Source organism: Danio aesculapii, chromosome 18, assembly GCF_903798145.1.
Source record: "Danio aesculapii chromosome 18, fDanAes4.1, whole genome shotgun sequence".
NCBI classification, from domain to species: Eukaryota; Metazoa; Chordata; class Actinopteri; order Cypriniformes; family Danionidae; genus Danio; species Danio aesculapii.
Genome location: NC_079452.1, coordinates 24,984,320 through 24,996,663, shown reverse-complemented (window position 1 = coordinate 24,996,663; position 12,344 = coordinate 24,984,320). Strand labels below are relative to the sequence as shown.

General features: G+C 39.9%; 1 protein-coding gene across 1 annotated transcript; it reads left to right on the top strand.

Moving 5' to 3' along the window:
- The first annotated feature begins 3,320 nt into the window (after window positions 1-3,320).
- Window positions 3,321-11,983, top strand: LOC130245555 (cytochrome c oxidase subunit 5A, mitochondrial). Its single transcript, XM_056478286.1, has 5 exons — window positions 3,321-3,449; window positions 5,998-6,114; window positions 8,365-8,486; window positions 9,446-9,581; window positions 11,863-11,983. Exons 1-4 carry the CDS (start codon window positions 3,386-3,388, stop codon window positions 9,557-9,559), a joined length of 417 nt encoding a protein of 138 aa, XP_056334261.1. The 5' UTR covers window positions 3,321-3,385; the 3' UTR covers window positions 9,560-9,581; window positions 11,863-11,983.
- The last annotated feature ends 361 nt before the right edge of the window (window positions 11,984-12,344 follow it).

Genomic DNA, 12,344 nt, shown 5'->3' with positions numbered 1-12,344 from the left:
GCTGCCAGATCCTCCAGAGCTGCCAGATCCTCCAGAGCTGCCAGATCCTCCAGAGCTGCCGTCTGAGCTCCCTGAATGGCCGCCGCTGCCGCCTGAGCTCCCTGAATGGCCGCCGCTGCCGCCTGAGCTCCCTGAATGGCCGCCGCTGCCGCCTGAGCTCCCTGAATGGCCGCCGCTGCCGCCTGAGCTCCCTGAATGGCCGCCGCTGCCGCCTGAGCTCCCTGAATGGCCGCCGCCGCCGCCTGAGCTCCCTGAATGGCCGCCGCCGCCGCCTGAGCTCCCTGAATGGCCGCCGCCGCCGCCTGAGCTCCCTGAATGGCCGCCGCCGCCGCCTGAGCTCCCTGAATGGCCGCCGCCGCCGCCTGAGCTCCCTGAATGGCCGCCGCCGCCTGAGCTCCCTGAATGGCCGCCGCCGCCTGCGCTTCCTGAATGGCTGCCAACTCCGCCTGAGCTTTCTGAATGGCCGCCGCCTGCGCTCCCTGAATGGCCACCAGGTTCATATGACCCGCCAATGTCTGCTGAAAGTAAGGCTCCAGGCTCTCTGCAGCTCCATGCCCCAGACCCTCCGCAGCTCTGTGCCCCAGGCATTCCGCAGCTTCACTCTCCAGGCCTTCCTCAGCTCCATGCTCCAGGCCTTCCTCAGCTCCATGCTCCAGGCCCTCCTCAGCTCCACTCTCCAGGCCTTCCTCAGCTCCACTCTCCAGGCCTTCCTCAGCTCCACGCTCCAGGCCTTCCTCAGCTCCACGCTCCAGGCCTTCCTCAGCTCCACGCTCCAGGCCCTCCGCAGCTCCACGCTCCAGGCCCTCCGCAGCTCCACGCTCCAGGCCCTCCGCAGCTCCACGCTCCAGGCCCTCCGCAGCTCCACGCTCCAGGCCCTCCGCAGCTCCACTCTCCAGGCCCTCCGCAGCTCCATGATCCAGGGCCACTTCAGCTCCATGATCCAGGGCCTCCTCAGCTCCATGATCCAGGGCCTCCTCAGCTCCATGCTCCAGGCCCTCCTCAGCTTCACTCTCCAGGCCTTCCTCAGCTCCACGCTCCAGGCCTTCCTCAGCTCCACGCTCCAGGCCTTCCTCAGCTCCACGCTCCAGGCCTTCCTCAGCTCCACGCTCCAGGCCTTCCTCAGCTCCACGCTCCAGGCCCTCCGCAGCTCCAGGCCCTCCGCAGCTCCAGGCCCTCCGCAGCTCCAGGCCCTCCGCAGCTCCAGGCCCTCCGCAGCTCCAGGCCCTCCGCAGCTCCAGGCCCTCCGCAGCTCCAGGCCCTCCGCAGCTCCACGATCCAGGGCCTCCTCCTCTACATGGTCCTGGCCCTCCATCCCTCCCCCTCTTCCGCCTCCGCTCCACCTCCCGCCTGATCAGTTTTAGGAGTGTCTGGAAGCCACTCTTAGAGGGGGGGCTCTGTCACGATCACCAGCGATCATACTCCCAGATCGCTGGTTCTCTCACACATGGACTACAAATCCGCCATTCATGGACTACATATTCACACATGCACTCTGTTCACACACACACATGCTTCCCCATTTCCATTGATTAGACTCCCACAGCTGTTGCAACTTCCAAGACTGATTACACACACTATTTATACATCTCACTCACTCCATGCCTTTGCCGAGTCTTGTCTACTGTATAGTGACTTTACAACGCGTTTCCTTTGTCTTGTTTTACCGTGTATTTACCCTAGCCTTGTTCAGAGTTATCCTTGTCTGCCGCCTGCCTTCCGACCTCTCGCCTGTGACTGTTTATGATTCTGGACTGCCTATATACATCTGTTTGCACCTGTTGACCATTGCTTCTCTGACAACGAATAAACCTGCACGTGGATCCTAACCTCAGTTGTTTCTGTCACTCCCCGTGTTACAGATTCGATGCTTGAGTTACAGAAGACTCCATTTGAGTTAGGATTACCGAATTTAGAGACAATCTCATCTGTGATGTAGATATTGTGTAACACTTTTAAATGTATGTTTTTTTCCAGTTAATTTTATCTGTTAGAGAATTCCAAAGAAATTTTCGCCCTACTGAAAAAAAACAGCTTAAACCAGCCTAGTCTGGTTGACCAGCCTGGTTTTAGAGGGGTTTTGGCCATTTCCAGGCTGGTTTCCAGCCATTTTCAGCCTGGTCCTAGCTGGTCAGGCTGGAAAATAGCTGGAAACCAGCCTGAAAATGGCCAAAACCCCTCTAAAACTAGGCTGGTTATCCAGCTAAAACCAACTAACTAGCCTAGGCTGGTTTAAGCTGGATTTTTCAGTAGGGTGTGATTTCATTTCTTTGACTGAAACACATTTCTTCTATTTTTATTTCTACATTTTAGGTTGTAAATGCATTTGTCTTCAACTAAACTTTGTCTCTGTTTTTAACAATCACTTCAAATGACAAGTGGCATTTCATTAAGTGAGCAAGGCCATTAGGTATGGTAATATTTAACCATAAAATCACCATATGAATAAAGCTCCCTCAAGTAAATCACCAAGATAATTCATATCTTTTTCATGCCAATTCCTATAAAAAATGGATTTATTCTTTACTGAGATGCTTTCGTTGTTCTGTAGCTTCACTTTGTGCTGAAGAACAACTCAAGCTTTTAATTTAGTTTTACAGCGAGTGACGTCACAACCTGAGTTTCCCGCGCGTTTCTGTGTTTCTGCTGCCATCTGGAGCTTCAGCGCTGCATCTACAACACAGACCGCAGATTTAACAAGCTTAATTAAGCGTAAATAAAAAGGAAAAGAAGGAAAATAGTTGTTCTCAACCGAAAATACAAATAATAATATTAATAATAATGATAATAATAATAATAATAATAGTAATAAATACGCATTAAAGAGACAGTTCAACCAAAACTGAACATTCTGTCATCATTTACTCAGCTTGCACTTGTTCAAAACAAAATCGAGTTTCTTTATTCTGTTGAACACAGAAGATATTTTGAAAAATGCTAAAAAAATGTAACTGTTGACTTCTTTGGTATTTTGTTTTCCTATTATGTAAGTCAATGATTACCGGTTTTCAGCTTTCTTCAGTATAGCTTTATTTGTGTTCAACAGAATAAAGAAACTCGTAAAGGTTTGGAACCACTTGTGTGTGTGTGTGTGTGTGTGTGTAAATAGTGAGTAAATTTTCATTTTTGCGTGAACTAGCCCTTTAATACCATGTTTAAAATAATATTAACATAATTAGCGTTATAATAAATCTAAAATAAGTAAAAAGATAAATATCTTGTTGTAATCATAATCATACATATAACAATTGCACAGCATTGTCAAAAATGTAAAAAAAAAAAAGCCATCGGCCCGCCCTCCTTTTGTGCATCGTCCCGCTGTGCGTTTGACGTCATCTGCGCGCGCCGTGTCCTGCAGTTTTCTCTGATCGGTCACCGGAGCTTCAGGATGATTTCAGCGGCGGTTCTGCGCGGTTTTATCGGTTTGAGCCGAACCAGAGCCGCTCAGACAGGTAATCAAACACACACACACACTGATGCGGAAGATCCTTAAATTACACACTCACTCACTCACTCACACAGATCCGCAGCGCGCCGACAGTGTCATTGAGCTCTCATTGATTTTCTGCATTCAGTCACCTCCGTGTGTGTGAGATTGAGGAGTTTGTGTTGGTGTGAGTGTTTATTTGTTTTTATGTGCGTGTTTGTCCTTGTAATGACCCACATCACACACACTGAACCCTCAACCTTCAGTCACACCTGCGACAGGTCACGTGCAGGACGGATTTTCATTTGCATTTGATTGAGGTAAAGTTGGCTTTATACAACATTGTTCAAAGTCAATTAAATAGTGCTAATGTGGTTCTGAAGTCATACTTATATACGATTTCATATCTGAATTAGCATGGTAAACAGTGTAGGCGCTGTGTCATGACTTCACTCTATTCGTGATCCTGATTAAGTCGCGCAGGTCTATTTTTGTCAATAGCCAACATTGTGTGAGACAAACTTATTGAGTAATCTTTAATGTCAAATTAATAGTAACACTTTTAAAATAATGCTTTATTAGTTAATGCATGTACTAACATGAACAAACAATTAATTACACATTTATTAATTAATAACAATAATAATATATAGCAATATTTATCTTTGTTATTGTTCATTAAGTGAAGTTTGACAAACTAATTTCGAGAGGAGCACGTGATATGATTGATCCCACTGATCTCTCATCTTTAATCATTAGTAAGCCAATCAGATTAATCCAAAGTCACTATAAGTAGCCTGTCTAAAACTACTCCCTTATCTTCGTTTTCCGAAGAAACCCCCCATCTCCCCCTTTTCCTCCTTTGTCAGGGGGAACTCTCGAGAACTACCTGAACTCGAACACCCCTTACATGCTCATTGACCAGGCGGGATCTCTGGGCTGAATTATCTCCGAGCTCAGGGTTCTCACCCGGGACAGCATGACAAACCTGCTATTATTATCAAGCAGTATCTAAGTGTGAACTCTTGAATTGTATTTAAGTAATAATGTTAAAAAGCACTACTTTATAGTTTAGTAGTGCATTAGTAAATGTTGAACTGTTATTATTAAATTTCTTTACAAGATTATTCATACTTAATTTTAGGAAATACACTAACTAATGGACCATTATTCTAAAGTGTTACTAAAATAAACAGAATATTAAGAATGTTATTTCCATACAAATATATCAAACTTGATTTCTGATTATTTTATTTATTGTTAAGATTAAGAATTTATTGCTTAATTTAGACAACTTTAAATGAGATTTTCTTCATGTTTTGATTAGTTTGAATCCTGCTTGATTCCAGAATTTCTAATATTTTGTATTAACTTTGTCCGTCTTAAACCAAATGCTAATGGAAGTCTTATTTATTCCGCTTTCAGATAAAAGATCAGTTTACATCTTTAATGTTTTATTTAGGTTTTTTTGGCTTTATTAAGCTTTTATTTTGTATTGTTTTGACATATTGTAGTTCTTCAGCTTGGTGTTTGTGAAAATGCTCCCTTAACAATTATAAAAAAAAATATGTTTTATGTAAAAGATTTGGTGTTTGCATTTTATCTAATCCAAAAGCATATTAGATGCAAGTAAAATATTTACTTTAACTCTTCAAGTAACTTCAGTGGAAATTACTATGCAAAATAATGTTGATTCTTCAGTATAACAGATTTGCATTCATTCATTTTCCTTCGACTTAATCCCTTATTTATCAGGGGTTCGCTACAGCGGAATGACCCACCAACTATTCCAGAATATGTTTTACAAAGGGGATACCCTTCCATCCCAATCCAGTACTGTGAAACACCCATACACACTTATTCTCTCACACACACACACACACACACACACACACACACACACACACACACACACACACACACACATAGGCTTGGGCGGTATCCAAATTTTGATACCGTCAAACCTCCTCCCTATTATACCTCTGTATCCAGTATTACTGTGCATAATAAAGAAATTATGATGTAAGACTCAGACTGCGTCACCAAACTGTTGGCTTGTCTCCTATTTAAATGCATTGTTTTATATGACGGTATAACGGTATTAAAACTGACACGTTGCTATTTTTAGATGCCACAGTATACCGTATTACCGCCCAAGCCTACACAAATACACTACGGCCAATTTAGTTAATCAATTCCCCTATAGCACATGTGTTTGGACTGTGGGGGAAACCAGAGCACCCGAAGGAAACCCACGCCAACACGGGGAGAACAACAGATATGCATTAATGTCAAGGTTTAACAGCAGACTTATTATGGTCTGTGCTTATTAAAGCATATCAGCAATTAAACTACCATACTAAGTGTTATTCAGAAATAATGTTCTGTGAACGAATACACATTTCAGATGATCGTTAAGGAGTATTTCATTAAAATACGGCAGGGCCAGACTATGATTTTTTAAATATGGATTCTAATGTGTCTCCTGTTGAAGATGGGAGTATTAGACTTGGGGAAAATGGGTAACGCTTATTTATTTTCTCTCTAAATGTGTGTTTGCTGTGTTCTCCCAGCTCCTCTGGCTGTCAGATGTTACTCTCATGCTAAAGTGGAGACGGATGAAGAGTTTGACTCCCGCTGGGTGACGTACTTCAGCAAACCAGACCTGGACTCCTGGGAGCTGCGCAAAGGTCAAACACACTCACACACACACACACACGTATATATATATATATATATATATATATATATATATATATATATATATATATATATATATATATATATATACATATACATATATATATATATATATACATATATACATATATATATATATATATATACATATATATATATACATATATATACATATATATATATATATACATATATATATATATATATATATATATATATATATATATATATATATATATATATACATATATATATATATACATATATACACACACACTCACCGGCCACTTGATTAGGTACACCTGTCCTCCTGCTTGTTAACGCAAATTTCACTCTCTCATACACACATATACTCACACAGACACACACACACTTTGTTTTTTTTATTGTGGGTACAATCCATAGGTTTTCATTGTTTTTCTACAATACAAACTGTATTATCTATTGCCCTAACCCGCAGTTGTCAAACTCAGTTCCTGGAGGGCCGCAGCTCAGCACAGTTTAGTTCCAGTCCTAATTAAACACACTTGACCAAACTAATTGAGTCCATCAGGCTTGTTTGAAACCTGCAGGTAAGTGTGTTAGAGTTGGGTTGGAACTAAACAGTGCAGAGCTGCGGCCCTCCAGGAACTGAGTTTGGCACCCCTGCGCTAACCCCACCCAACCCCTTAAACCAACCCACACTTATTTTGTGTGATTTACAAGCTTTTTGAGAAGTGAGGACATCACACACCGATATCTATTCCTCATGCACATAACTTTTATATCTCTACTGCATTTATTAAATCAAAAAAACAAATATAAATATAGCTGCAAGCAGCAGTTAACGGGGTTCAAGCATTTCAGCAGCGTAAGGTTAATTAGCAGTTGGGAATTCTGTAAGTAATTTATTCGGCAATGAAACGTATGATAAGAGTGTTAGAGTTTATAGATTGAGCTAACAAATGTTTGATTAAACACTCCAAAAAAGCAACTTCGGTGTTTCCATATTGACAAATCTTTAATGAACATTTTGAGTGAGCGTATTCATGTCAAAGAAAATGTGAAAAACAAAGGTGAGCAAATGTTCTGAACAAATAATAAGTGGTCTTGTGCTGACATCTAGTGGTTAAATTTGGTAGGTGGCAATTAAAAGTCTGCGTTATAGTGGCTAAAATGATAAAATAGTAAAAATAATAGGTTTTAAGACGTGTAAAACATCCAAGATGGACAAAAAATGAAACGTAAATAATTTAAGTGATAAGCTTGGACCAAACTTGTAAAAGTGTGTAAATGAAGCACATTTACTGCATTTTTAAGCCATTTTAGCATGTTTTTAGGACCATTGCTACTTATGTAGCGGCACCTAAAGTTATAGCTCCAATTAGCATTTAGCTTATAATTAGCATGGAACGTTTTAGTATACTGCTTTGCGTGAAAATCAAAATTTCAACTTTTTTTTTTAATAATTATTGATATTCAGTGTCCAGAGAACATTTGTACACAGGTTTGGTTCTGATTGAGCGAAAAAACTAGCACTAGTTCGCAAAAGTAGGTTTCGGACAAATCGCGATGTACCGGAAAAACGGTCCAACGTAGAGAAAATCTGAGTCACTCCACTTTTGTTCGGGCTGACCCAGGGATTACAAATATGTGATTTTTTTAAAGTCTACGACTACTGGTGTACAAATTGCGGCCACAAATGTGTAAAATGTTCATTTTTGGCACCATAGCTCCACCTATGGTCCGATTTGGCTGATCTTTGACCAGGATGTAGTGTACCGGAGTACTACCATCTGACCAAGTTTCAGCTCTCTAGGCGTTACGGTTTGGTCTGGCCAATAAAAACAAGGGCAGAAAAATAACAATAATAAAAACTTTAACAAATACAATAGGGTTTCTGCGCTTTGCGCTTGAACCCCTAATAATAATAATAATAAAAATCCTAACAAAAACAATAGGGTTTTAGCGCTTTGCGTTCGAACCCCTAAAAATCTTATCAAATACAATAGGGTTTCAGCGCTTCGTGCTTGAACCCCTAATTACACTTGAAATCAGCTTTTTCAGTGTTCTATGTGAATATATACAGTAAAGTCATTTATTTCTGTCATGTGATCCTTCAGAAGTCAGTCTAATATGAGTATTTGGTGATCAAGAGATATTTCTGATTATGATCGGTGTTGAAAACAGTGCTTCACATCTGTGTCGTAACCATGCATTTGATTGTATTCACTTCCTCATGTTCTGCTCCTCCTCTGCAGGTATGAACACTCTGATCGGGTATGATCTGGTTCCGGAGCCCAAGATCCTGGACTCTGCTCTGAGGGCCTGCAGGCGGCTCAATGATCTGGCCAGTGCCATCCGCATCCTCGAGGCCGTCAAGGTGTGAAACGCACGCACGCAGAGAAAAACAGCTGATGCTTTACACTGGGTTTTCATTTGTTAAAGTAAATTAAACATTTATAGTTAGCACAGAGGGCCCTCGGGGTCTTAGAAAGTCTTAAAATTACTGAAATATTGTCTTGTAGGTCTAAAATCAATTTATATTTTCATTGCTCCAAGTAAAGCTTCCCAATCAGGGAAACATCTATCCAATAATCAACAATACATCATGTATTGTTTACACCAAACGCAGATTGAGGTGAATTGCAAATTGTATAGTACATATTTTAGAGCTGTAAAATCAGCCAATTGACATTTAAAAGTGGTGTGTTTCTTGTAAAAGAGGATCTATTATGCAAAAATGACTTGTATGTGGTTTAAACCCAGTTGTTTGTGTGAATATCTCCAGCCTCTAATGCTCAACATGAATTAATTGTATTTATTATAACCAGACTTGATGAGTTTGATTGACATTCTCCCTTTGTACATGTCATCAGAGGGGGAAAGCCCCGCCCACTAGTCCCATCTCTCCATCTCATTAGCATAAACAGCAGCCCTGAGTGAGAAGCAGCCGTCTGTCCATTAGCCATTAGAGTGTTTGAGCTGCTGAAGATAATGTCAGCATAGACTAAGAGGATTATAGATGGGGAGTTTTAGATGAAGCAGCGACAGGAGCGATATAGACTCACACTGAAGCACACATGCACACCTGACCAGCACTCACAACACTAGTGCTGTTTCCATGATCTCGTTTGAGTTTAAAGCGACAGTCAACAAAACGCCACAATTAGGATCAAAGCCTAAACGGATCAGTTTCAGAGAGCTGGAGAACATTATCTGTGTGTTATTCTCAGCTCAAACTCAAACACACACACTCTAGACACAACAGAGACGCACTTTACATCTCGTCCCCTTTAAGCTCAAGCTCATCCTCACAGCTTTGCTCTTGTCGTTCGTCAGGATAAATCTGGCCCTCATAAGGAGATCTACCCGTATGTGATCCAGGAGCTGAAGCCCACACTGCAGGAGCTGGGCATCTCCACGCCGGAGGAGCTGGGCATCGATAAAATCTGACCGCCTGCAGCACTTCTGTGAGGTGTGTTTCTGGGCTTTTATCCATGCAGAAATACAGCAGAAGCAGGAACGGTCTTTTGGCCATTAACATGTCTAATTAATGTTCATGCCACTAGATTAAAAACAATGACTGCATCTATTAAGCTCTATTCAGACTTGCAGTCTTCATGCAATTACTAGTTTGTGTCTCACAATTCGCAATATGCAAACTCATAACTGTGAGGAATTGATCTTAAAGTCTTCATTATCTTTTTTATTTGTCACACTTCACAATAAGGTTTCATTAATTAATGCATTTACTAGCATGAGCTAAGTATGAATAGTCTTGTACAGCATTTATTAATCATAGTTCAACATTAATGCATTATTAAAGTCCACAGTTGTGCCTGTTAACATTTAATGCAGTGAGTTAAACAGCCTCTTAAGCCCCAAGCTGTCTTTTACATGCATTTTTTATTACTCTTTGCTATTTGGGCTTATTGGAACCTAATTAGAATAAAAAGCTAAGCATCATCTTTTGATATGATGTACTTTTAGAGAAACTGATGTCCATATATGTGGACTCGTGGTCAGAATTGACATAAAACACAATAAAGTCACCTTTGTGTAATTAAATTAAATACTCTTCATTTCTTTTATTTAATGCATTAATAACACATACATGCACATTTTTGTATGTTTTGACTAACAGAGAGTAAAAACAACATTTTTTTTTTCTCATTTTGGACCACTGAAAATAGTGTTTGGGACATTTGATATGCTGCAAAACAGTTGCAGGATGACACTGAATGTCTGTAACAAAATATAAAACATTCAAAGTATTTTAAATAGCGACTTCAGAGCTCAAATGTGATGTCCACGTATGAGGACACTAAGGCCTAGGAAGTTAAATAGATTTATAAACTAATATTAATAAACATGAACAAATACTGTAATAAATGTATTCTGCATTGATTGTTCATCTTAGTAAACTTTATTGTGAAGTCTTCGCATTATTTTTATTCTATATTGAAAATGGCAATAATTAATCTCTGAATTAAGCTTAATTTTGGCTTAATTTCAAGAAAAATAGGTTGTATTCGATTAGGAAAAATCTAATAAAAATGAATAATACAATTAATATGTAATATGTTGCAAATCTATCTATCTATCTATCTATCTATCTATCTATCTATCTATCTATCTATCTATCTATCTATCTATCTATCTATCTATCTATCTATCTATCTATCTATCTATCTATCTATCTATCTATCTATCTATCTATCTATCTATCTATCTATCTATCTATCTATCCATGGTTCTATCTATCTATCTATCTATGGTTCTATCTATCTATGGTTCTATCTATGGTTCTATCTATCTATGGTTCTATCTATCCATCCATCCATCCATCCATGGTTCTATCCATCCATCCATCCATCCATCCATCCATCCATCCATCCATCCATCCATCCATCCATCCATGGTTCTATCCATTCATCCATCCATGGTTCTATCTATCTATGGTTCTATTTATCTATCAATCTATGGTTCTATCCATCCATCCATCTATCCATCTATCTATCTATCTATGGTTACATCCATCCATCCATAGTTCTATCTATCTATCTATCTATGGTTACATCCATCCATCCATAGTTCTATCTATCTATCTATCTATGGTTACATCCATCCATCCATAGTTCTATCTATCTATCTATCTATGGTTCTATCTATCCATCTATGGTTCTATCTATCTATCCATCTATGGTTCCATCCATTCATCCATGGTTCTGTCTGTCTGTCTGTCTGTCCGTCCGTCTGTCCATCCATCCATCCATCCATCCATCTATGGTTCTATCTATCCATCTATCTATCTATCTATCTATGGTTCCATCCATCCATGGTTCTGTCTGTCTGTCTATCCATCCATCCGTCCATCCATGGTTCTGTCTGTCTGTCTGTCCGTCCGTCCGTCCGTCCATCCATCCATCCATCCATCCATCCATCTATGGTTCTATCTATCTATCCATCCATCTATGGTTCCATCCATCCATGGTTCTGTCTGCCTGTCTGTCTGTCTATCCATCCATCCATCCATGGTTCTGTCTGTCCGTCCGTCCGTCCGTCCATCCATTCATCCATCCATTATTTTAATATATATATATATTTTTTGTAAGATCATTTAGTTGAATAAAATGTCACCATCTGTTAAAAAACATTTCATTCTGATTTGAAAGACTATGAACTATTTTCTCATGCACTAAATGATATTTCCCCATGTGCTGATCTGCTAAATCATGTTTTTGTTTCTCTTTCAGGGTTTTAGTGTTATTCTGAAGGGGTTTTTCTACCTCTCGGCTCGATCTCTGATGTTCAGGAAGTCAAACTCGGTCCCGTCCTGTGTAAATTATGGACCAATAATAAAAGAAGCAATACTGATGGAGAGTGTTTCTGATTCACTGTCTGTTTGGAGTGTTTGTATGGAGTGTTTGCACACACACATACACACATGTTAGATTGTTACTACATCTTACAGTTATTATCCTTATCTAACCATAATTTAATGTTGTTTTTATTTAAACAAATACACAAGTTTCCTACATGAGGATGGATTATAAATACATTTTATTAAGTTCCATCTAGGAATAATAATAGTAGTTTTCAGATTAGATGTGTTTGTACATCAATACAGTAATCTAGTCAAATAAGACTACTCATCAATAGCTTAATGATAATTTTGTATATTTAGTTGTTGTTGTTGTTATTATTATTATTATTATTAATAAACAAAATTGGGTGA